General features: G+C 39.1%; 2 protein-coding genes across 9 annotated transcripts in view; one reads left to right on the forward strand and one right to left on the reverse strand.

The window, feature by feature from the left end:
- ZCCHC17 (zinc finger CCHC-type containing 17) overlaps nt 1-24314 on the reverse strand; it is a 62387-nt gene extending 38073 nt beyond the window's left edge. For 2 of the 8 annotated variants that reach the window (XR_008911501.1, XM_007492977.3), the window contains exons 1-5: nt 24102-24312; nt 16633-16704; nt 9712-9830; nt 5329-5386; nt 174-274 (exon numbers count right to left, since the gene is read on the reverse strand). Coding sequence is in view for 7 of the 8 variants with exons in the window: in XM_007492977.3 (XP_007493039.1) it covers nt 174-274; nt 5329-5386; nt 9712-9777 (225 nt within the window). In the remaining variant the exon portion in view is untranslated. Of the gene's footprint in view, nt 1-173; nt 275-5328; nt 5387-6582; nt 6632-9485; nt 9609-9711; nt 9831-15482; nt 15615-16632; nt 16705-24101 lie in introns of all 8 variants that reach the window. The other 6 variants (XM_056795359.1, XM_056795358.1, XM_056795356.1 and 3 more) reach the window with 6 other exon arrangements.
- Nucleotides 24315-24524: 210 nt separating this feature from the next.
- The window catches only part of SNRNP40 (small nuclear ribonucleoprotein U5 subunit 40), a 53289-nt gene continuing 51163 nt past the window's right edge, over nt 24525-26650 (forward strand). The window contains exon 1 of the mRNA XM_001367348.5: nt 24525-24763. Within this exon, the coding sequence (XP_001367385.1) occupies nt 24611-24763 (153 nt within the window). The 5' untranslated portion in view covers nt 24525-24610. The remainder of the gene's footprint in view (nt 24764-26650) is intronic.

The raw sequence follows: 26650 nt of genomic DNA on the forward strand, positions 1-26650 counted from the left end.
AGGCAGCTTTGGTTAGGTTGGAAAGGAGAAAACATCTGAATGACGTGGTTCAAAAGCAAAACCACCCACAACAGGAAGCTGGTCAGTCTGCCAACAAGGGCTAAGAATTAAATTCTCCTTCTTCCTACTCCTTTACATTCTTTCTCACTCCTAGACAAGGCACGGTATTTTACCTCCCGGCCGATAAGCTTCACCCATACTTTGTCACCAACATCCACTATCTCAGAGGGCTTGTCCACTCGACAGGATGACATGTGGGTCCGATGGACGAGGCCTTGAAAAGGAAAATGGAAACATTTAATGTATGCCTGGTACATGATCATTAGTCAACAGGGAGGGAAATTACAAAGGAAAACTGACACAATGTTACACCACATAGGGATCAGAGAAAAGTCAAACACAGAAGGAAAGGAATAAAGCAAAATGTTTTTATTTTATTATTTTAGTATGATAATAAACAATACTATAATAATTTATTATTTTAATATTATAATAAATAATATTATCATGATAAATTTATTTATTATTTTATTATAATATTGTTTATTATATCATGTGGAACAGAATTCTTAAAAAAAAATTTTTTGCTGTTATTTGTTTTTACATCACCTACATTTCTCAATGTATCCCTCTTTTTTCTCTTTCCTAGAAAGCCATCTTTATAACAAAAAACCATACAGTTCAGCAAAATTAACCAACATATAGATTAAGACTGACATTATATGCAGAGTTCTATACCCATTGTCCCACACGGGAGATGTCTTCCTATATCTTTCCTTTGTGATTGAGTTTGCTCTTTGTAATTTCATATTATTCAGTTTTGATTTTATTTTAGTTCTTTCCATTCACATTGTTGTTATCATTTAGTCCAATGTGTATCTGGTTCTGCTTACTTCACTTTGTATCCGTTCACCTATGTCTTTCATCCAGTATTCATCACCTTCATTGCTTCTTGCAGCACAGTAATATTCCCTTACAGTCCTGCCCACCCTCTTTCTAATGTGAATTTTAGATTTACTCCACCCTGCTTAGTCTAACAAAACAGGAATGTCTATACCCTTACTTAAGGATTAAGTGTTAAAAAGGATGGCCTATGACAGACATGTGCTAGCAAATGACAAATCAGAAACAACTGACAGACCCCCTGGGCTGTCCTAAATCAAGTTTAAGCTACCATTGGTACATGAGAGATGCAGGAAGTGATGTTAAAAAATGGTCTATATATTTCGTGTCACTTCCTCTCTGGGTTCTTTTCACAGAGAGGTGGCTCTGGCTCTTGTGGCAGAGAGGTGGCTGGTGGCAGCGTGCTGGACATGTTGGCATGGCTGCAGCTTTTGTCCGGGTTTGGCAGTGAGTGTCCTTGATACAATACTGGGAGAAGCTTAGTAGTGTAGTTCAGATGAGGCGTCTTCCCTGAGCTCTCTAGGAGTTTAGGCTGATTCTTTTTCTTTCCTTTACCTTTCCTAAAACACCATCCTCCTAGGAGGCCCCTCATCTCGGAGGAGGCCTTCTGGCTGGATTCCCTTTGGCTCAGGGTAGGCCAGAGAAATCCTATACCCTTTTCTCTCTCTCTCCTTCTTAATTCCTTCCCTCTGTATTAATTAAATCACCATAAAACTCCCAAACTGACTTGAGTATTTTTATTGGGATTTGAATTAATCCCTGGCAACCAACTAAATTTATATTTCAGTGAAAACCCCCTAAATTTACCCCTTATACTAGCTCATTCTCCAAACTATGGGCATCTACTCTGTTTCCAGCAGAGAATTTAAGAGGCTTCTCTGTTTAAGTTTCTGGTATTTATCTTGGTTATACACTGAGGAGCAGGCTTAGACCACTCATGGGTGTAATAAACCCATCATTGGTACAATGTATCCCACCTCAGTGTCTGCTGAAATGTAATTCAGATAACTTGGGAAATTCTTGCAGCTTTTCAATCCAGAAACAAAATAATCGGCTACACTGATATAAAGGATCTCCTGACTGGAAAACTCTGTTAAGGTTAATTTCCTTCACAACTTCCATTAGCAATGATCAGAAGAGAATGAATCTAAACCATTAAGCCATGGTTCCAGTCAAAAAGCTGTCCAAATAAGAGGCCACTCTTATCTTTAGGAGCTCTCAATTTCCTCTTTTGACCTTCCAGAGAAGGTGCCACTAACAACATACTAAGTATAGTATTGCTGGAGCTCTCTCACTGGAGGAAGATGGCTATGCTTATCCCAGTAATTATTACCCAATGTCCATTGAGGTAGAAACTCCTTGAAGTCTGGGGCTCTCCCCATTTGAGGTGTGGCACCCTCAGAGTGCCAGGGAAGGATCATATACTCAACAATAGAGAAATAAGTCTCTAAGATGGAAACAATGCTGAGAATGATGACTCGTTTTGGGCTTTGCCAAAAGATTAGTTAGAGGGGGATTTCTTAGTCTAGCCCTGTAAACATGGCACTTAGTTTCTCTGGGAATCCTAAGAGGCAGAGTGAAGAAGTCATTACTCATAGTGACAAAATAAATCAGTGGCAGACCCAAGGATTAGAACTCACTGAGTTTCTAGTTAATTGCTCATCTCCTTGAGTCCAGCTGTTCTGTAGTGAAGAGATTCACCCGCAGGCAGCTGGAGTTCGATGAATGACAAAGGCACTTTGCTGCAAATCTGTGCCATAAATTAACTCTCTGGAAGTTGGCTCTTCTTCACCATGCTCCCTCCTCCTTCAATACCACAATGTATCAGGGCTGGCTCCTAAGCCCCTCCCCTGCATGTCAGTGCAAGGCAGGCAAGTATGGCTCAGTATAAGGGGGGGGGGGAAAGGGAGCCCTAACTCATTCAATTTCAGTGAATGAAAATGGAGGAATTTTTACACTGGCTGCTTATCATAGGAAAGCTGCTGGGAAATGGGTTCTGAACAGAGCTGATATTTTCTGCTTAGAAGCCTTCTAGTTCAAGGGTAAGCAATGCCATCCAATTGATGAAAAGGAAAGAACAAAGTTTGTAGGAGAAGTCCCAGGGCATCATCATGGCCAAATTCATTCCAGAGATCTACAGATCTCTGCTGCAGAACCTGAATCCTCTGACCATGAGGAATCATGACAAAGCCTCAAGCATAATGGATAGAGATCTCAAGTTTTAACTCCAGTTCAGTCATGATTTAATTGGGAAACAAAATATTTGTTAGAAAGTAGTAGGAAAATTATTATTCCCATTTCACAGGAAATCAAGCAATGAGTCAACAATGTAAAAATTAAATTTATATCTCTAATAATAAAAATATTATATTTTATGAGGCTTTTAAAGGATAATCAGAAATTAAGGAATAAAGAGGATACAAAATAAAAACCACGTGCCTATGGCTGGTTAGCAAAATGAAGAAAGCAGAATCCAAAAATATATTTGTTTATAAGGAACACTCTCAAAACATAAAGATTCACAAAGAGTTCAAAATAAGAGATTTGAACAAAATCTATTATGCCTTAAGAGTACCCCAATAAGCAGGGAAACAATCATAATCTCGGACAAAAGCATAGTAAAACTGAGAGATAAACAGGGAAACTATATTATGCTTAGAGGGATCACATTGAATTAATAGAAATACTACAGGGGGAAGCTGGGTGGTTCAGTGGATTGAGAGCGAGGCTTAGAGATGGGAGGTCCTAGGTTCAAATCTGGCCTTAGAGTCTTTCTCACTGTGTGATCCTGGGAAAGTCACTTAACCACCATTGCCTAGCCCTTACCACTCTTCTGCCTTGGAACCAAAACACAGTATTGATTCTAAGATGGAAGGTAAGAATTAAAAAAAAAATACTACACATACATGTGTATATATGTATATCAATAGAAATATTATATATCTGTACATGTATGAAAATATGTGTATATTAAAAGTGAGTTACTCATTTATATGAGGCATCATAAGTGATTTACTCAGATATAAGCTATCACAATGTATTAATATAAACAGTATATATATATGTTAACGTTATGTATATATATATAGATCAATACAAATACTTCATAGATACGTGTATGTGTATATAGATATATAGATATACACACTAAATGACAAAGCATTTAAGTAAAGGAAAAGCCAACTGACTTTTAGAGAGAAAGTCAATAAAACTATAATAGGGAATTCAATGTATACTTTTTTTCAGACCAAAACAAATTTTTTTTTTTAATCCTTACTTTCTGTCTTAGTATCAGTTCTAAGAAAGGAGGGTGGCAAGGGCTAGGTAACTGGAGTTAAGTGACTTGCCCAGGGCCACACAGTTGTGAAGTGTTTGAAGTTAGATTTGAACCCAGGCAAACCTACACAAATCTAACAAAAAATATAAAAAAGAAATTGAAGATGTAAGTTCAATTTTAGGAAATTAGAAATGATAGCTCAAAAAAAGAGAAAAATGATAGCTCTCTGGTGATGAGAATAAAGTATGCCTATTTCTCAGCAGTGTGAGGTGCCTTTACAAAAACTAATCATGTATAGGACATTAAAACCTCACAAACAAATTCAGAAAAGAAGAGTTATTAAACATGTCCTTTACTGATTGTGACACAATAAACATTATACTCAATAACAGGCCCTTGGGAAAAGTATTAAAAATTAACTGGGGAATTAAATAATACTAAAGAACTGGTTGGTCAAAGAAGAAATCTAAGAAACAGGATAATTATATTAAAAAAAAGACAACAAAGAGGCACAAAATACCACAGTTTTATAGAAGCAATTAGAGAAGTCCAAAAGAGAAAAAATGACTATCTCAACACTTGCATTAATAAAAGAAAAAAAGAACAGAACAACAAATTATATATGGAATTTTTAAAAAGAATAGAGATGTTACATGATTTACCCATAGTCAAAGAACTAGTAAATGACAACTTGAGGCCTTGAACCCAAGAATTTGGCCTCTGGATCTTTTCTCTTTAACCACAATTCCCTGTGACTCAGTTTCATCATTTTTTTAACATAGATAATAATACTACTAAAGCTATTTCAAAGAACAGCTGAACTTTTGTGTTTGTAGATCCAGTGACTAGCACACAGTAGGCACTTAAATAAGTGCTTGTGGATTATAATTTATTACCACACATGGGATAACAATCTCCAATCCACATTCCAAAGGTAAGATGTAGTATATTCAGGCAGCCTTCCTTCCTAAGATAGCCACAATTATTCAATTTTATTACAAGACTTGTCATTGACTGTTCTAAGATATCCAACCATGAAAATCTGAGGCCTCTTTGATGCCTGTCAACTGTCAGAAAATTCACAGCTCACAACTAGGATAGAATGGGATGAGAGACAGTAGGGCAAATTTCTCATTTCAGAAACATACCTTGCTTTCTGCAGCCTGGAATTTTGATAAAGGCTCCATATTCTGTTACTGTAACAACCTGAAGAGAGAAAGAAATATGTCCAAAGCTAAACTCATTATCTGCCCCAGAAATCTTCCTCAATCTGAACTCTCTCTTACTGTTGTCAAGGGCACTATTACCCCTGTGAATATTGGATTTAGCTATCTCCTGATTGTAACAATGAAGACACTCTCTTTAACAAAATCAGGAATGGCTATACCCATACTTAAGGATTAAGTATTCAGGAGGATGGCCTTTAACAGACATATGCAGAAACAGCTGACAGACCCCTGCACTGTCCTAAGTCAAGCTAAGCTACCATTGGTACAAATGAGATGCAGGAAAGTGATGTAAAACCATCCATATATTTTGTGTCACTTCCTCTCTTCGGTCTCTTTCCCTGGAGATGTGGCTCTGACTGGCAGCGTGTTGTGTTCTGACATCTTGGCGTGGTGGCAACTATTTGTCTGGGTTTTGGCAGTGAGTTTGCCCTTGAGCTAATGCCGGTTCAGGTATCTTAGCTGAGCCCTCTTGGAGTTCAGGCTGATTCCTTCCTCCTTTACTCTCCAAACTTTATCTTCTTAGAAGCCTCTAATCTTCCTCCTGGCACAGGCCAGGCGGGAGAAATCCTACATCTTTTCCCTCTCCCTTCTCCTTAATTTCTTTCTTCTATATTAATTAAAATCACCATAAATTTCCAGCTGTCTTCGGTATTTTATTTGGGATATCCCATGTTGATCAATAATTAATATAGTTTAGGTCACAAAGCTAAAATTATCCTTTACAGTTTTTGGCTGACCACGTCAGATGTGACGAAATACCCTCAATCTTCTTAACTTTCCTAACCTTTTTCTCTATTGTGACTATCCCTAAGTTCAGTTTTTAATAGCATATTTTGATCAGCTATAGAGGTAAGTAAATTTGGATTTTTTCCCCTATCTCCTTAAATTAGATAGAATACAGCTGTTTTTCTTAAAAAAAAAAAATGAAAAGCAGCAGGACTGGGAAAGCTGTTTAGCTAAGAATCCCTTTTCCCTCAGGGAAGCCCAGATTACTCTTAATTAGGAGTGAGGGAGACCTAGAGAGAGTTTTGGTCTTGTCCTGCTCCCCAAATGTTTTGTGAAGCCCGCTAGGAAAATAATTACAAAACATATATATATATATAAATGAATACTACATTCTTCAACATTTATATGGTGGTAGAAGAATTAGGGACATTGAGGAATTCAACATACCTCCAATTTTTTGTATTATTAGGTAATGTCATTTTTGTACTCCTTAGTACTGTGTTTAGAGATGCAAACATGAAAAAGTTATTTGAAGCTAAAATACAAGAAATTATGCAAGAATCTGAAGATAAAACACAGGAAAACAAAAAATATGCAATATAAAACACAGGAAAATATAAAAAAATTTGAGGCTAAAATGCAGGAGAACATGCAAGCCCAATTGGACAATTTAAATGTTTCTTATAGGATCAATTGGCAAACATCCATTGCACCTTTGTAATACCTACAGATATATCAGTCTCTTTGGGCCACATCTTCTTCTGATGTAGGCATACTTAAATCAGCTATTCCTGTGCAGATTAAAACTAAATCTAGCCCACTTTCTTCCATTCTTCAGTATCCCCTCTCAATAGAGGCAATAGAGGGTATTACCCCAGTAATAAACTCATTAATTGCACAGGGAATAATAATCCCTTGTAAATCTGAATATAACACGCCCATCCTACTCGTTAAAAAACCGAAAAGGGGGCCCCCAAGGCTGGAAGCCAAAGTGTGATCCATAACTCCTCACACTCTCTCAACTTCCATACTCAATCTGGGTCAAGTCCTTCCTCCTGACACTGTCCCCACTCCAGTGCAGGTCCTCATCACCTCAAGCCTGCTGGTGGGTATGCCTGCCTCAGGTATCACCTCATTCCCAATCATCCTCTACACAGCTGTCAAATTAATCTTCCTAAAATATAAATCTGCCCATGTAATCCCCCTATTCAGTCGTCTCCAGTGGCTCTCCATGCTTCTAGGATAAAATAAAAAATCCTCTGCTTGGCATTCAAAGTCCCTGACTACCTGGTCCTTTCCAGACTTATTAGGCCTTACTCCCCTCATGTGTTCTGAGATTTGGTGACACTGGCCTCCTTGCTCCTCTCTGTTGTCACTCTCTCCCTATTCTATGCACTTTCACTGGCTATTTCCCATGTCTGGACTATTTTCTCTCAATGACCTTAGTGAGCAAAAACTAGTCTAAAATTGAAAAATGTTCTATTGTTTTCTCCTCTGCTCCTTCTCTTTCCTTCATTCCAATTAAACAGATTTCACCATGGGTCTTGTCTTTTCAATGGCTGCGTACACCTCCAGAACTATTCACCCCATTATAGTATTCACTCTCAGAGGTGAAAGGGATTTCAGAAGTCACCTCATCCATCCCATCCCTACCTAAATATGAATTACAATGTCTCTAATGATCATCTAAGCTATCTCTAAAGACTTTCTATGACAATAAACTCTTTGCCTTCCCAGACCTTCCATTCTAATTTTTGAACAGCTCTACTAGCTGGAAGTTTTTCCTTACACATTCCTAAATCTTTTTCTCTGCAATTATCTTCCAAGGCTCCTACTTCTGCCCTCTGGAGCCAAGCAAATCATGTCTGTGGTATAGCAGTCCTTTTAAGTATTTGAAAATGGGTATCTTGTCTCCTAAGTCTTCTCTAAGCTAAAGATTTCCAGTTCCTTCAATTGAAACTCAAAATGGATTTGAAGACCCTCATCATTCTAGAGGATCCCCATAGATGCCCTCTGCCTTGATTCCCAGAAATGAGCACATGATTTAGGGCTCCAGGGACCTGATAGCCCTCATTCCAGACTATGTTTCCACTAATACAGCCTTGGGCTGCATCTGTACTTTTAGTGGCTCACCAGGTCATTCTGGGGATTCTATTATATAGAGTGTAAAGTCTGTTGTAACATCTAAGCCTCTGTCACATGACACCCACCTCATAATTGTGCAGTTGATTTTTTTAAACTTGGGTATATTATTTCACATTTATTAAATGAACTCTCATCTTATTAGAGAGGCATAGTGGTGGAGTGCTGAAAAGAGTTTATAATCAGGAGAAACCTTGATACAAAACTCAGCTCTGGTGCTTACCCGCTGTGTGAATGTGGAATTTAATGTGGAATTTAACCTGTATTTCAGTTTCCTCATATTGAACTCCTGACCTGTACTGTCATTTTAGCTGTTCATTTGTTTCTAGCTTATCTGCCCTACTACAACATACCCCAAGACCCCAAGGGCAGAGACTTTGGGTTCCCCATAGTACTTAACACAGCTTTGAGCACCATACAGACATTTTGTAAAAAAAGGACAAAATGACTGTTCCTGGGCAGCCTCTTCCTTCCTCCCAGGTCACAACAACAAACTGTACTGATTTCAAGTCTCATCCTTCAGGAAGACCTTCTTCCTTAGAGGGAGTTAGAGGGAGCAATCAGACTCTCTTTACACTTCCCAGGCCTGTCCTCCTCCTTGTATTTCATATATAAAAGCAGAGAAAGCCCCCTATTAAGCAGTGGCTTTACTAGAGGCCTGGTTCCCCAAGTCTGGCTTTCATTTAGGACAGAGCCTGTCATACAAGTCTCCCAGAAGTTCATGTCTACCTAGGATTTCAGGGATCCAAGGTTATGACTTGGGACTCCAGTACCAGGAAAAGCAGCACTACTTGAAATGTGTGAAGCTGACAAGGCAAGAGTGAGAGCCAGAATTTATCAGTGTCTAAAGGGTCACTATAGTTTATTTCTTTAAAACCTTTTAGACCAGTTTCATTTTTTTCCTATTGGCCAGGGTCTCTGTCTGTGACTTCCATTATGATGTACTAGTTCTAATCTCAGCAATCATTCAAGTTATGAAGACTATTTTCTTCCTTTACCTCTGGCTTAAAGGTCATAGGATTGGGGCAGCTAGGTAGCACAGAGGATAGACAGAGTTGCCTGGAGGACCTGGGCAGGTCATTCAACCCAGACTGCCTATCCCTTGCCACTCTTCTGTTTTAGAAGGAATACTAAGACAGGTCAGGGTTTAAAAAAAGAAAGAAAAGATAATAGGATCACAGATCAAGAGGCCACTGTGTCCAACTCACCCTCCTCATTTTACAGAGAACTGAAGGGACTTGCCCATGATCACACAGCTAGGAAGTGTCTGAGGTAGGATTTACATTTGGGTCTTCCTCAGTCCAAGTCCAATATTCTAGCTCTTGGGCCATCTAGCTCCAAATAAAGCAGGAAAGGATGTCCATAAAGAGACATAGCATAAAATCAGCTTCTCCAAAACAATGGAATTTCTAAAGGAAAGAAGTTTATGCATACCTCTCCTCTGAAGATCGTGTAGAGGTCAGGCAAGTCATCCAGAGACTCACATCTTCCTGGATTCATCCTAAATGTTCTGTTGGCTTCTGAATTCCCCTTATCAGAAATCAAGTCTTCTGCTTTATTGGAAAGAAGGCAGGAAACATTAGATATATTTAAACTAATGATAGATGAATGAGCTGATGCTAGCATAACAAGATAGTCTCACTAGAACTACCCAATTAGGTTTAATCCCCAAATTAGTGACTCTAAATTTGGTCTTTGTGGGAGCTATTGTAGGCTAGCGATAGGGCACTTCCTTTTCAATTTGTAAGGGATCCAAGGGGATGTCTCCATATTGAGGGATTGGTGGAGATTTTAAAAATTAATTAAATTAAAAATAAATATTTTAAAATTCAGTTAAATGATTAATTTTTCTAGTCCAAGGAGACTAGAAGTGGTGGGAAATTTACAATAGGGAAAACTACAAGAGGTTTAAAGGAATTTAAAAGGCTAGGACTTAATTGGATTTTTTCAAGGGCTGCAAAGATCAAAGGTCACAAATCTGAATGAAGATTATCTAGACCAGTTCCATTTGAGGCACAGAGCTTAAGTGATTTGCAAAAAAAGGATTTTATTTCAATAAATCAACAGATATTAAGTACTACATATATTGCTCTATAAAGAAAAAACAGCTAGTATAGGCTTGTGAGGCAATACCTCACTGCTCTACAGATTAAAGAAGAGACATACAGGAAACTAAGTGCTAAAACTGAGTAGCACTAAGAGTGATCAGAGTTGAGTTCTGGGAAGAGAGAAATCAACATGGTCTAGGATAGAGAGAGGCTTCCTAAAGGGAATGGGACTGGAGCTTTTTCTTCAAGGACATATATAAGATGACAGATTTAGTGACAAAAGGGACATTAGTAGTCATCTAAGTCCCTCAGTTTAGAGGTGAGGAAACCCAGAGAAGTTACGGAACTTGTCTAAGGTGACAAAAGCCATCTGTGGCGGGGCCAGGACTTGACTCTGGGTCTTCCAACTCCAAATCCAGCCCTGCTGCTGCCCCATACTGGCTCTCATGCAGGCTGTCAATAAGCACCTACCAAGTGCTTATGGGCCAGGCACAGAGCTAAATAGTGAGAATACAAAGAGAAAAAAAAAAGCAGGATCCTGGCTCTTGAGAAGCTTTCGACAACATGGAGATAACTGGGTGATACAAGATATGTAGAGTGGAGGAAAGGTTATGTCAGATGGGAAGGCTTTAGCAGCTGAGAGAGCTGGGGAAAGCCTTTAAAGTGAGTCTGAGGAAGGGCATCCAGGCATGGAGGAGGGCCACGCAATGTCACAGAGATGGGAGATAGTGTCTTGTCTAGGGAAGAGCAAGAACACCATTTGGCTAGCTAACAGTGTGGAAGGGGGTGACACACTGTAAGAAACCTTGAGAGAAAGGAGGCTTCTTAGAAAGATTTTACATTCTAAACAGAAGACTTTATATTTTCATCTAGAGACATTCTGTAGAGCAGCGGTTCTCAACCTCTCAATTTGTAGCAATGAGAATACATAATGCATATCAAGTATTTACATTCTCAATATATCTGTAGCAAAATTACAGTTTTGAAGTAGCCACCAAAATAATTTTTTGGTTTGAGGTCACTGCAACATGAGGAACTGTATTGCGGGGTCGCAGCATTAGAAAGGTTGAGAACCACTGCTGTAGAGCAATTTGGAATCATGTCCAAAGGGCCATAAAAGTGTCCCCTTCTACCCAACAATTACACTACTAGGGTCTATATCTTAAAGAGAAAGGGGAAAGGGTCCCCTTGTTCAAAAATGCTTACAGCAGCTCTTTTTATAGTGGCAAAGAACTGAAACTAAAGGGATGTCCCACAATTGGGGAATGGCTGAACAAGTTGTGATACATGAGAGAGAATACTATTGAGTCATAAGAAATGATGAGCAGGATGATCACATAAAACCTGAAAAGACTTCTATGACTAATACAAAGTGAAGTGAACAGAAAGAGAGAACACTATATATAGAAACAAGAGTGTAGGATGATCAACCATGAATAGGTTAACTACTATCAGCAATGCCAGGACTCAGGACAGCTCCAACGAGTTCATAATGAAAGAGTCTATCTATTCACCACTATAGAAGGAACTATATACTCTTGAATCCATCTTTTCCAGGACCTTGTTCCTTCAATTATCTGCTTTCTCTCCCTAATTTTCAATCTCCTTATCCATTGGCTCATTTCATACTGCTTACAAACTCTCCCAGTTCTTTTCTGTCCTTGAAAAAAAAATAAACTTGATTTGATCCTATTATTCCTTCAATCCATCATGCTAAAGCTTTCTCCTCACATCAAACTCCACAAAAAAGCTTTTTATACCCACTACCTCTACTTTCTCACCTCTTTCCTAGCTTTCTTTAAGCCAGCTCAAGTGCTCCCTTGTGTAGAAGTTTATATCCTGGTCCAGTCTGTTGCAAGGGCCCTATCCCAGAAATTCCTTTTTACCTAATTGTATATATTTGGTTTAAATTATTTTTATTGATTCTTTGTTTACACTCAATTTCTAATATGCCTCTTTCCCCTCCCCTTGCAACAAAGGTATTTTTTTTCATTTTTTCATTTTTTTTAATTAATTTAGAATATTTTTCCGTGGTTACATGATTCAGGTTCTTTCCCTAGCCGCCTTCCTTCCCTCCTACTGTAGCCAATGAGCAATTCCACTGGGTTTTACATGTATCATTGATCAAGACCTATTTCCATATTATTATTTGCAATAGAGTTATCGTTTCGAGTCTACATCCCCAGTCATGTTCCCATTGAACCATGTGATCAAGCAAATGTTTTCCTTCTAGGTTTCTACTCCCACAGTTCTTTCTTTGGATGCAGACAGTGTTCTTTTTCATAAGTCCCTCAGAATTGTCCTGGATCATTGCATTGCTACTAGTAATCTATTACATTTGATTGTGCCACAGTGTATCCATCTCTGTGTATAAGGTTCTCCTGGTTGTGCTCCTTTCACTCTGCATCAATTCCTGGAGGTTGTTCCAGTTCACATGGAATCCCTCCAGTTCATTATTCCTTTTAGCACAACCATATTCCATCACCATCAGATACCACAGTTTGTTTAGCCATTTCCAAATTGAAGGGCATCATCTCATTTTCCAATTTTTTGCCACCACAAAGAATGTGGCTATGAATATTTTTGCACAAGTCTTTTTCCTTATTATCTCTTTGGTATACAAACCCAGCAGTGGTATGGCTGGGTTAAAGGGCAGGCAGTCATTTAAAGCCCTTTGGACATAATTCCAAATTGCCTTCCAGAGTGGTTGGATCAATTTACAACTCCACCAGCAATGCATTTGTGTCCCAATTTTGCCACATTCCCTCCAACATTTATTACTTTCCTAAGGTAATTTTTAAAAAGCTAGGCAAAACCAAATAACATGTCACATGTGTCCAACAGTAGGTATTAAATTCTATATTCATTGTTCCTACATACAATGAAAAGAGGTGTATTTTCTAAACTCTTCTCCAGATCCAAGCTTGGTCATTAAAATTGCATAGTGTTTAGTTTTTTACTTTTTTTTCTGTTTAGATTATTAGTCATTCATCACGTATCACATGCATATATGGGTATGTAATTTGGGGTTTAGGCAAAAAAAATCAATCTATAGCAAAAATGAATAATATGGAAATAGGTATCAAGTGACAACATTTGTACAACCCAGTGGAATTGGGAGGGGGGAAGGGAAGAGAGAAGGGAAAGAAAAGGATTCATGTAAATATGGAAAAACATTTTAAAATAAATACATTTAATTTAAAAATTTATTAGTCATAGTTTCTTTTGTTTTCCTGGTTTTGATTACTTCATTTTGCAACATCAGTTAGTGTAAGCCTTCCCAGATTCCTCTTAATTCTTGATATTCATAATTTATTGCAATGTAATAATATTCCATTATATTAATATACAATTATTTGTTTAGTCTTTCCCCAGTAGATGGGCACTTACTTTGTTTCCAGGTCTCTGCTACAATGCAAAGGCCTCTTATGAGTATTAAGATATATGTGGAAACTTTCTATCCTCTAGTTTGAGTATATGCATAAAAGTGGGATCTCTGGGTCAAAGGATATAAACATTTAAAAAAATTTTTTTTAATTCAAAGATATTTTGTGTTTCCAATACTTAAAAAAACCATTTTCAACATGTTTCCCAAAATTATAAGATCTAAATTGTCTCCCTCTCTTTCACCTCTTAGAGATAGTAAGCAATTTGATCTGAGTTATGCGTGTATTGTCATGCAAGATATACTTCCAGAATATGAACATTTTAACCACATTTTTAGCTAAATTTCAAATAGTTTTTTCCCAGCATGGCTGGCCCAATTCACAGCTCCACCAACAATGTAATTATGTGCTCTTATTTCCACAGCTTCTCCAGTGTTAACTATTCCCATCTTTGTCAATTTCCCGTGAAGGGAAAACCTAACAGTTGTTTCAATTTGTGTTTCTCTTGTTGTTAGTGATTTAACACATTATTTCTTTGGTTGTTAATAGTCTTTAATTCATCTTTTGAAAGCTATATTCTTTGCCCATTGCCCACTGGGGAATGACTCTTAATGCTACATAATTGTATTAATTATTTATATATTTTGGATATAAAACCCTGAGAAAATTTATGAAAAGTTTTCTCAAACAAGTTTGTGGAAAACAAGAATGGGATGCACAGATAAGAACAAAGAAAGCACACTAGAAAGACTGTAGAGGGTATGAAGGAGAGTAATGTGAAATAATTCTAGAGAGATTACAGTCAGACTCTGAAGGATTTAAAATATTAAGCCTAGGATTTCATAATATACCATTAAGGCAAACCAGTTGTAGTGTGGTGGAAAGAGCTAGCCTGGTAATCAGGAAGACCTGGGTTCACCATGGGTGAGTCTCAGTGCTACAGGTAATTCTAAGACTTTATGGAAGAAAAAGTACAGACTTACACTGGTAGAGGGAGTGTCCCTGAAATCGTGGACCCAGTCTCACTTCCTTCATAGAGGGAAGAGGCTGTTGAAGCTTTCTGAGCAGAAAATAACATGGCTATATATATATATATATCATAGGAATATTGCTAATTTGTCAGTTTGTAGGAGGACTAGAAAGGAGAGAAACTGAGGGGAGGCAAATTGACTAACCACTGTAACAACCCAGGCCAGAAGTGATCCAGGCCAGAACTAAGAAGGTGGTCCTGTCTTCCTTACAAGAAGAGAAAGAAACAAAGGTGAGAGATGTCTTGGCTGTAGGATCAATAAGATAGATGTGTCAAATTAAAGCTATGGAAAGGGAAAGAGAAGGAACCTCTTCATCTATAAAATGAGATTCCCGCAGGACTGTAGTGAGACTCAATTGTGGCCATAATTTGAAGTATTTTTTATACTTTATAATACTAAAATGTAAAAAACAACAACAAAATCAGTTTCCCTTCTTTTCTAGCTCTGCTGATTTCAATTTCATTGGATCAAAATTACCTATTTTCTTTTTTGTGATCAATTGTATTGCTAGTTCAATAAAGAATTCTCCCCCTAGGATATACAACAGTTTGTACAGTTGGATTTAATTGAGAAATTGATTAATTTTGATGAACTGTTCTCCATCTCTCCCTTTCTTTCATTAAAGCTTTGAAGATTCCTTTTTTTTTAAACCCTTACTTTTAATATTATAATCAATACTGTGTATTGGTTCTAAGGCAGAAGAATGGTAAGGGCTAGGTAATCTGGGTTAAGTGACTTGCCCAGGGTCACACAGCTAGAAAGTATCTGAGGCCAGATTTGACCCCAGGACCTCCCATCTCTGGGCCTGGATCTCAATCCACTGAGCCACCTAGTTGCTCCCAAAAAGACTCCTTTTAAAGGGAAATCTCTGGCTATAGGAGGAAAGAGGGATAAACCAGGAAATAAAGGTGATATACAAAAAATATCAATCCTTTTCATCAATCAATTCTTTTTCTAGTCATTGTTGTAAAAGAGACATTCTATTCATTTTCCTCTGATTTTCTATGACCTCTTAGAGATTTTATGTTTAACTTTCTGTGTGTGTTGTTTTCTCACAATAAAATGTAAGTTCTTTTTGAGACTCATTTTGTCTTTGTAACCCTAATGCATAGTGCTAGGCACATAGTAGGCACTAAATAAATGCTTGTTGAAAGACTGGAAAGTAATCCTCTCTACACCATCCCTAAAAGTTTTTTCTTACCAGGAAGCCAGTCTCTCAGAATTTTTAATTGTCACAAACTGAAATCTCTTATATGTACTGCCTACTCACATTAGACTAAGAATATCTTGAATGACTGACTTCTCTTCTATTTGTGTCCTCAGCACTTACCTCAATCCTTTGCACATAGTAAACACTTAATAAATGCTCATTCATTCACATTTACTCACATTAACAAAATGATAGAATACAGCAAACTTAAACAATAATTAGCTCTTTAGCCTGGACTTTTACATTAATTCCCCTTAAATTTCATCATAAAAGATCCGGCCCAAAGATCTAATCTATGTCTTTTTGACCCTAAGTCATATAACAAGTTGGCTATCCCCTGAATGGAGAAAGAAATGGCAAATCATTCCAGTATTTTTGCCAAATGGAATCGCAAAGAATCAGACATGAGTGAAACAACTCAACAACAAAATTCCTCAAAGCCTTGTTATTTAAAAATTTGTTGAGCATGCCACCTATGGATTATCTAATCCTTGATAAAAATATTAAATAGCACAGGGCCAAGCATATAGGCAGGAAGGTCCTCATTAAGTGAAGTTCAAGACTAGGGGTAGGGCAGAAAGAAAAGGATACTAGGTAAGAAGAAGAGGTATGTTTAAACATTGATAGCTTCTCAGATTAAGAAAGATGACCTGGATCCAAACCTTGCCTCAGATACTTACTAGTCAACCACTCTCAGGCTCAATTTCTTCGTCTGTAAAATGGGAACATAATAGCACCACTTCACAAGGCTGCTGTGAGGATCAAATGAAATACATGAAAAACATTTTTCAAACTTTAAAACAGTATATAAATGTTAACAATTATTAGTAGCAATGATGGTAATAATAATAATAATCCTGGGGGGAAAATTTCCAGACTACAACAGTGTAATGAAAGATAACATTAAGGAAAATAAAAGTCAGTTTTAGAAGAATGTCATTGATTCAGGATTTCTATTTTTTAAGGAATATGACAAAAACTACAAGTTCTACCAAAATAAATGGAAGGAAAGGTGTCACCTTCAGATTTTTATATTTTTAAAGAGGATTTGGTATTTATATTTTATAATTAGCACCAATGTTTTTATTCCATTGATTGTTCTGCATAAAGAGAAGTATTGTTCTGTATAAAGAGAAGTATTCCTAGGAAGGCTATCTAAATGCTCCTATTTACAAATGACAATGTACCAGTTGCATTGAAGGCTAGGAAAACATAGCCTCTACAGGGAAAGCCACAGTAATACCAAAAAAGGATTAGTCTAACCCCCCACAAACAGTTATAAAGTAATTACAGAGAACATGTTGCCCACACTGTGACAGGTGCTGGACAGGGCTATCTGTCCACTGATTACTTCCATTGATACAACTTTGATAGTTCCTGCAGAAAGCCAATGAGCCATGCCCAGAATTCAATAGGAAGGGAAGATAGAACTACATTGTATTTAGGAAAATGCTCTATCTTTTCAATTATACACAATTGCTCACTGCTGCAAAAGCCCATATTCTCAAGACCAGCATTCAAAATCAACCAATAGATGCCTGTGATTCTTTGGAGAAGCAAAATAACAAGCACCTCCAACTTGCTCAATCAGTGACATGATTTGCTCTTTGTCAATGTGACTGATTGGCTGTCCTAAAGACCTAGTATCTAAGTTTGCTTTTTTCTAGCTTTTTTCAAGAAAAAAAAAAGTTTTTTTCTAATTTCTTATTCAGCTTTTCTCATATGATCGTCTTCTGGGGTTTATTTTCTAGAAGAAAATTTATTCTTCTGTCTTTCACAAGTGCTTGGCAGAAATGAAGCCCCTCCTTCTCCAGTTAGTACTCACTGATTACCTATTCATTTTTAAATTCCCTCCTCCCAAATATAGACATTATTCTAGCCAAAGAGGCCTTAGTACTGTCCCATATGCATTGCCCATGCCCTTTTTACCTTTGTTCAGGCTATTCCTCTGATCTGGAATGATCTTATCCTTTCTTTTTCAAAAAAGTGATTGTTAATGAATAAGCAAAGTCCAGCAAAACATATTGGTCTTTGTTCACACAGAGAGATCACTGATCATCAATTTATTGATTACTTGCTGGCCTACTTAATAAACTGATTTTTCATATCCAGAAAAGAAAAAAAATCGACAAATTTGTCATGTTCCAAAATGTCCCTCATTCTACACCTGTCATGGGAAGATCACCCCTTCTAACTCTTTCCATAGATCAAAGCTCAGTTTAAGTCCTACCTCTTCTAAGTGTCTTTCTCTATATGACTCTATATGATTTGTCACTTCTTTGAATACAATTTGGCAACTGATTTTTATCTTTTGTATTATTTTCAAGTTCTTTAACATCTAAAACTCTTGTCTTCCTACCTAGGAAGGTTCCTAGCTCCTTCTAACTCCTTGAGGACAGACTTACACATGGTGGAGGGGGAAGAGTACTGTAGAAAAGAGATCTAGGTTCAAATTCCAGTTTCAATACTTGCTGGCTATGTGAACCCTGGTCTCAAGTCTTAGTTTCTTCTTTTGTTCAATGGGAACAACAAAACTGGTAGTATTTGTTTCCACAGGGCTGATGTGAGGATGCAACAATAAAACAGAGAGAACTTTGGAAAGATTGTTATAGGAATGTCCTCCTCCCCAGACCCCTGCCACAACCCCTACCTAGTATTGTGATAGAGGCCAGCACTAGAGAAAAAGTGCCAGACTGAAGAATATGTGACATTGATAACCTCAATGGGGGAGGGGCCCCAGGAGTGAATTTCTGGAGGAGAGAAGACTCGGGTGAGGAGAGCAGGGAGGATCTCTCGGTCTTGAGACTTCAGAGAGAGAAAGTGGATAAAGACTTTCTCCTAAGGGTTACCCACTTTTCCTGCTGGTGACTGGAAATCTTTCCCCCCCAACACTTCCCAACTGAAGGGACTTTTCTGAAGAGAAACCTGAGCAGACTTTACCTCAGCTCCTGTTTGCCCAGGGGTGCGTCAACTTGACTCTCTCAGGGAGGCTCAGGCTGCCAAGGTCTGAGTTCCCCCTTCAACTCAAGGAGGGAGGGGAAAGGGGTTTAGATAGAGACAGGGACCCCCTTTTCTCACTTTCCTTTTCCCATTCTTCCCTGCCCATTATTCTTTTATATTACCTGACTGAGTTAACATTAAAGTTATCTGTTCCCCAAGCTGAGTGTGAGCAAACAGATCAAAGGGAGACCTTTTGGTCTCTAGTAGTGGAGGGGGGGGGGACAAGAGGAACAAGAGTGAATTGGGGAGAGCAGCTATTGGGGAGAGCAGCTTTAGCTAAGGAGGGAAGGCAGAAGGGGGGGAAATCTTCAAACTCCCTCTACTTTCTCTGAGCCAACCTGTTATATCTGCTGTCTCCCCTGAACCCCGTTTTGTGGGAAGGGGGGGTTCTCATCTCTTTCTTTTCCTCTCTCCATAACAAAAGCCCAGACCTCCCTTTTGGGGATACATCCTTTCCCTTTCTTCTTTTTATTTTTTTAAAAACAGTATAGTATAGAGCTGAGCATAGAATAGGCTCACAGTAGTAATGCTTCAATACTTTCAGAAGATGAGATTTTCTCTGAGTCAGCACACTCTCCACCAATGCAGATTATAATCCCTATGTGCATTAGCAACTTTTCATGAACTGTTGTGCTTTAAAAAGACAATCACTCACATGGTTTGATGTGATTGGGGATGTAAATTCTAAATGACCACCCTAGTGCAAATATTAATAATATGGAAATGGACCTTGATCAATGATACATGTAAAACCCAGTGGAATTGCTTGATGGCTATGGGAGGGGGAAGGGAAAGAATACAAACCATGTAACCATGAAAAAATATTCTAAATCAATCAATTAAATTAATTAATTTTTAAAAAAGACGATCACCTAAAGGCCAGTCTCCTAGCAAGAGAGCTAGTAAAGTACATGGTAAATAGCTAAAACCTCCCCCAGTTTCTAAAAATGCCCCTGGCTTCACTGCCACTGTTAGAAAACTTGGGATGACAAGGAGTCACCAGAGGAAAATATAGAGTATGGTAATTATCCTTGTTCAACTCTCTACTTTATAATTAGAGAGGCAGGGCGAGCCATGGTGAGAGGGCTGGATGGGTCTCAAGTACTGAGCAAGTCACTTCATCTCGGTCTCAGTCTCCCCATCTGTAAAGTATCTGGAGTACTAAACTCATGGGATTGTTGCACCTAAAGTATCACATTAATGTGACTTATTTCGATGAAAGCATTTTCATTGATTATTCATACCCAGAAAGGGAAAAAATCCATATGTAAGAAGCATGTAATGAGCAGAATGCTTTACTTGGAGTGGGGATCACCATTTAAATTCTACCTAGAATATTTATTAGCTATGGGACTACCTAGTGAGAGACTGAGGCAAGATTTGAATTCTGGTCTTTCTGACTCCAAGTCCTAGGTTTTACCAGCCACTTCTAATGAAGGAAACAGCATGTACACAAATAAATTAATGCATGATATATACAAAGCTATAATTAATGACAAAGGGGTGACTTTACCAAGAAGGGGAGGATGGGTTAAGAAAGACAGGAAAACTGTAGGAGTGAACAATTGAGTTGAACCTTGAAAGAGAGCTAGAGGTTTTAAAAGAGGGAATTGAGGAGGGAGTACATTCCCCAAGTTTGTAGGGTGAATCTATTCAAAGGAATAGGAGATAGAAATGGCATGGTTAGGAGAGGGCAAACAGATCAGCTTAGCTGAATCACAGAGCATATGACAGGGAGGAACTGTGAAGTCAGCCTGAAAAGAGAAGGCTAGCAATTACAAAGAGCTTTAAGTGTCAAAAAGAAAAGTTTGTATTTTACTCTAGAACACAGGCTCTTAACCTGAGATCCATGAACTATTTTTCAAAATAGTTTGAGGAAAGTGTTCACAATCTAATGTGGGAGACAATATGGAAACAATTATGTTCAAACAAGGTATGCATAGGATAAACTAATCAAGAGCTTGAAGACTTAAGATTTAAGAGACTAGGAAAAGTTTTCTGGAGAAGGTAAGATTTTAGCTGGGATTTGAAGGAAGCCAGGAGGCTGAGATGAGGAGGGAGAGTACTCTAGACATAGGGAAGTGTTGGAGGAACAGCAAGGAGGTCAGAGGTCAGTATCACTGGACAAAAGAGTGGGGAGGGAGACAGAGAGAGAGAAAGAGAGAGAGAGAGAGAGAGAGAGAGAGAGAGAGAGAGAGAGAGAGAGAGAGAGAGAGACAGAGAGAGACAGAGAGAGACAGAGAGAGACAGAGAGAGAGAGAGAGACTGAGAGATTTAAAAAGACTGTTAACTGAAGGAGGTGGAGGGAGATATGTTGTCAAGGACTTGGACTGACAACAGGATTTTTATTACTGGAAGTGATAGGGAGCCAGTTGAGTTTATTGAGTAGGGGGGTTGATATGGTAGGACCTTTTCTTTGGAACAGAGGGATGGACTGGAGTGAGGGGAAACTTGAGACAATCATATCCATCAAGCAACTATTGCAAGAATCCAGGCATGAAGTTTAGAGCCTTCATCAGGGTGGTGACAGTGTCAGAAAAGTGAAGGGGGTATATTTGAGAGATGTCTTAAAAAGTGAAATTGACAGGCCTTGGCAACAGATTGGATATGGATGGGGAAGGAAAAAGGGAGGAGGAGGGGAGAGAGAATAAGGAATCCAGGATGATTTTTAGGTTAAGGTCCTGAGGGACTAGGAAGACATGGTGTTACACTTTACAGTAAAAGGGAAGATATATGCTTGGAGAGAGGTTTAAAGTGAAAGAGAATGAGTCTAGTACCAAAGTCAGGAAGACCTGAATTCAAGTCCTGCCCCAGAAACTATCTTTATGACCCTGGAAAAGTCAGTTGAACTGTTTACCTCAGTTTCCTTGACTGAAAAAGAACAGCACCTACCCTTAAGGGTTGTTATGAAGATCAAATGAAATATTTGTAAAGTGCTTAGTAAAGTACCTGGTCCTTAATAAATGCTTCTTTACTTCCATTATAATTTCATGTATCTTATTTTATACATTTAAAAAGATGATTCTGGGGACAGCTGGGTAGCTCTGTGGATTGAGAGCCAGGCCCGGAGACAGGGAGTCCTAGGTTCAAATCTGGCCTCAGACATTTCCCAGCTGTGTGACCCTGGGCAAGTCACTTAACCCCCATTGCCTAGCCCTTGCCACTCTTCTGCTTTGGAGCCAATACACAATACTGATTCCAAGAGGGGAGGGAAGGGTTAAAAAAAAAAAAAAGATGATGCTGAGGAGTGCACAGGCTACACAAGACTTACTGCAAAAGGGGTTAGAACATAAACAAGGTTCATAAGTCCTCTATTCAAGAGGCAATAGTCCCAGACAATTGTTTCCAAGGCTGTTAAAATTGTATCATTCTTATTCCATAAGATGCAAATCATACTTATACATACTAAATAACTTATAGCAACTAAAAGACAAGAAGTCAGGTCTTAAGTCTAAATCAACCTAAATAAATGATTTTAAGCTAAATTGGATTTAAAGACAGAAGAGCTCTGCTAGTCATTCTATCTGTATGGATTGAAATTAATGTACTCTTCTCAAATGTATTAGTATAGCAATATTAATAATTTCAGATCAATACCCTTTGGCAGCCTCCTTATAAAGATAGTATAAGTTAGAAGCCCTATTTCTGGCATGGAGTCAGGGAGAACCATTTGGCAAAAAGGGGCAGAGAAAGGCCCCTCTTCTACTTTTATAATTAGCATTAGTTTATACCTTAGCTCTCTCTCCCCCTTTTAGCCATAGTAATATCCTTAAATGAAGTACTCTTGTAACTCTAGCAATAAGAAGTAGATTCATTTGGAAGAGGAAAATGGTGATTTCTTTAAATAAGGGGAAGATAGATCCTCTTCCAAAGTGGCTAGAAATAAACCCCTGTAGTTTTGAAACTTGAATGTTCACTCCATAAGATCTTAAGTAGCCTGCTAGCTTTCTTCTTTCCCCACTCCTCCCATAAACCCTCCTGGCTCTTAACTGCACCTCTTGAAATAAGACAAACTTCTGTTCAGCTGAAGGTGTTCCCTGCCCCACCCCCTTCCTGAGAAACTCATGACCCAGATTCTTCTTGAGTAAAAAATAACTCCCTTCCCCCTATATCTGACTGATACCAGAACATGGCAGAAATTGTCCTGGATTGAAGTACTTACAAAGTACTTCGAACCCTGAACTTTAACTGTTCCTATATTGTTAATTTGAAGGATGTTCCCCAGGAAGCCTAGATGATTGTCTCAAAGTAAGATGAAACATTTTGTAATGATGTTATATGCTCTGTTTTGGCTCTTCCCTATAAATTGGAATGGATTCTCTCGACATGTGGACCTTTGTCTTTCCTAGAAGTGTCACGACTCCTTGCTTACTCTTTTCCGTCCCACTATCCGACCTATTTTTTCTCTCTGCTGCAATTCTGTCTGCATCCTATCATAACTCCTGTCTGCTCACTAGAGTGATTCTGGAGTTGCATACTCCCCCAGTAACCCACCCCACACAAACCTACTGTGATATATATCTCTCTGAAGCAACTAATGAACTTCTCTTTATCTCACTAAAATCCTAGTGCAGACTTACAAAGATGTTTCATACATTCAGTATACAAAGCGTCAAAATAAATTTCTAAAGTGAAAGAAATTATACAAGAGTGTTACTTAAAATGATGGAAATAAATGCATATAATTTGTACCTATTGTAAAAACAACTACAACAACAAAAACGAGTGATGGGGGTCCTCAGGGTCCAACCTGAGTTTTTGAGATGTCACTTTTGCAGCCAGGTGGAAGATGGCCTGGAGAGAGGGGAGGAACTAGAGGTAGAGCCCAACTAGGAAGCAATTGCAATAGAACTCAAGACCATTGACTGCAAACCCAGGGTTCTGTCCATTGAACCTCACAGGATGGATCTTCTTCTCAGAAGCTGTCAGGGTCTTGAATTCCCAGAGCATGGAACCCAGCACGCATTTAATAAATGCTTATTAATTAACTAATTTGACCCCCCGGCCAATGAACAGGGCCACAAGCCTCTCCGGGTGGGAAGAAGACTAGGAGAGGCGACATACAGTTCTGGGCTCTGAATCCCCGAATGCCCACCTGCCCGTAGCGCCGGGCAGTCCCCAATTCAAACCCTATTACTTGAGTACTTACTCGGACGCCCACTGGGCACAAAATCTAAGAGGAAGCTGCCATGCAGCGCTCGGTTCGCAGCCAATCCTACAACAAGCTTCCCTTTAGCCAATCCGTTAGCTGCCGTCCATCAGGCACCGCGCGCCCAGGAAACTCATCCCCTGGATGCAAAGACCAATCACAGTCTAATTCTCGCAGTGACAGTCCAGTTTCTTCCCCAATAAGAAGAGGCGAGGAAAAGTTAACAAAGTACTCTTTACAGGAAGTTTATTGACACCCCGCTCACATATACACATAGCAACCAATCACATTCTTATGTTTACTGTGAAGGCTTTGGCATCTGTCCAATAAGAAGAGGCGAGAGGGAAGTAATTACTCTATCCTTGCTCTGGAACACATTCAGGAAATTCATTGGTCCAGTCAAGGACGGAAGTTCCTTGGTGGGAGGGAATAGCCTGGGCCAATGGGAGCCGGGCCATAGACCCCGGCGCGGCCTGTGGACTGAGCGGCGCGCTCTACTAGAGGCAGCCATGATCGAGCAACACAAGCGGAAGGGTCCGGAGCTGCCGCTCGTACCCCTCAAGCGACCCCGGCATGAGTTGCTGTTGGGAGCGGCGGGACCAGGGGCCGGGGCCGGGCCTGCTGCAGGCCAGCAGCCGCCGCCGGGGGCCCTGCTACAAGCAGTAAGTGAACTAACGAGCTGGCACCAGCTGCCAGCCCCGTCGCCTCCTGTCAGGTCTCATTTCTTGTCTCCTCCTCTCTCTTTCCATTTTTCTCTTTTTCCTCCTTTCCACCCTCTTTCATCCTTCTCTTCCTCCTTCCCTCCTCCTCTTCTCTTCCTTCTCTTTTCTTCCTTCTCCTTTCCCAACCCCTTTCATCCTCCTCTCCTCCTTTCCCAGCCCCCTTTCATTACCCCTCCTCTTTCTTTCATAATCCTTTTCTCCTTCTTCTCTTTCCCCTGCTTTTCCTCCTCTTTTCGGTCCTGGCCATCCTTCTCTTTTCTGTCCTCTTTTTCCTCGTCCCCTGCCTGTCAGAACTAGAGAGGATCTCAGAGACAGACCTTCAAAGCCCAGTCTTCTTCCTTTACATAGAGGGAAACTGAGGCTCAGAGAAGTTATAGACTCAAGGTTGTCAGAGCTTAAAGGAAATCCAGACACTTTCTAAACCAGAACCCTTATTTTATAAATGGTGAACCCGAGACCCAAAGAGATTATAGATTCATACATGCTGACAAGTGACCATCCAGCTTCTACAGTTCCCCTTCAGGGGAACACATTTACTTTTTGAGGGAGAGCTCAGTAACTTCAATGCTACCCATTCACGTTTGGACAGTTTTCAGAGTTAGGAATTTTTTTTTTCTTTCTATTGAGATGAAATCTACATCTTTCTGTTAGATTCCAGTTGGAGGTGGGGAGGAACAAGGAGGAAAAGATCTTTTCTGTGTGATAACCCATTTAGGACTTGAACCCACTGGTTTTTTTAAAACACTCACTGCTAAAGAAAGTTGGAGAAAAATCACAAAATCATACTAGGTCCACTATTTCATAACCTCAGTTAGACCTTCAATGCTAGAAGATACCCCTTTTACACCTCTCTAATCAGCTCACTATCCCACTTTCTACAAGGGCTCTTCTAAATCCCTTCTCAAACCTGCCTCCCTCCTCCATTCTCTCAGCTAATAAAAGGACAGTAAACACTATCTGGTCTCATCCTCTTATTTTTCAAGGGAAAAGCTGAGACTCAGCTTCTGCTACTCTGGTATAGGCTTTCATCACCTCAAAGTTGGACTATTTCTTTATATTTTATAGAAAAATTTGAAGTTATTCTGTGTGAGCTTCCTCTTTTCTCCTCATTTCATATCACTCATGTCTTCGGCCACTATCTCCCTTTTCTTTGCCAAGGCTAACCCTTCTACCTGCCCCTGTGATATCATTCTTGTTTCCAGATGATTGCTCTTTCTATCATTCCCTTCTCACTATTTTGAACCTCTTTGTTGGCTATTTCTCTACTGCCTGTAAACATGCTCTCTTTTCAAAAAAACCTTCACTCAACCCATTTATTCCTTATAGCTGTTTTTCTCTATCTCACCTCCTTTTTGTGACTAAACTCTTTGAGAAGGCTGACTGTAATAGGTACCTCCACTTTCTTTCTGTCACTTTTTAACTCTGGTCTGCTTTCAGAGCCCATCATTTTCAACTGAAACCCCTCTTGACAGTTACTAATGATTTCACTTGCCAAATCTAATGGCCTTTTTTCAATTCCCTCATCTTTCTTGACCTCTCTTCAGTACTCAACACTCTCTCTAGTTCTCCCCCTATCATCTGACTGTGGCTCCTTCTCAATCTCCTTTCCTGGATTCTTTTCGAAGTCACACACACTGAGAAGGTCTGTAAGATTTTGTCTTGGGCCCTCTTCACTTTTTCTGTGGATTTAATTATCATTTCTCGCTGACAATTTTCAAAGCTACTTATCCTGCCCTAACCTCTCTGCTGAGCTCCAATCTCTCATCTCCATCTGTTAGATCTCTTGTAACATCTCTCACATATACCTCATTCTCTCCTCTAACATTC

The sequence above is a fragment of the Monodelphis domestica genome, chromosome 4, assembly GCF_027887165.1.
Source record: "Monodelphis domestica isolate mMonDom1 chromosome 4, mMonDom1.pri, whole genome shotgun sequence".
NCBI lineage: Eukaryota > Metazoa > Chordata > Mammalia > Didelphimorphia > Didelphidae > Monodelphis > Monodelphis domestica.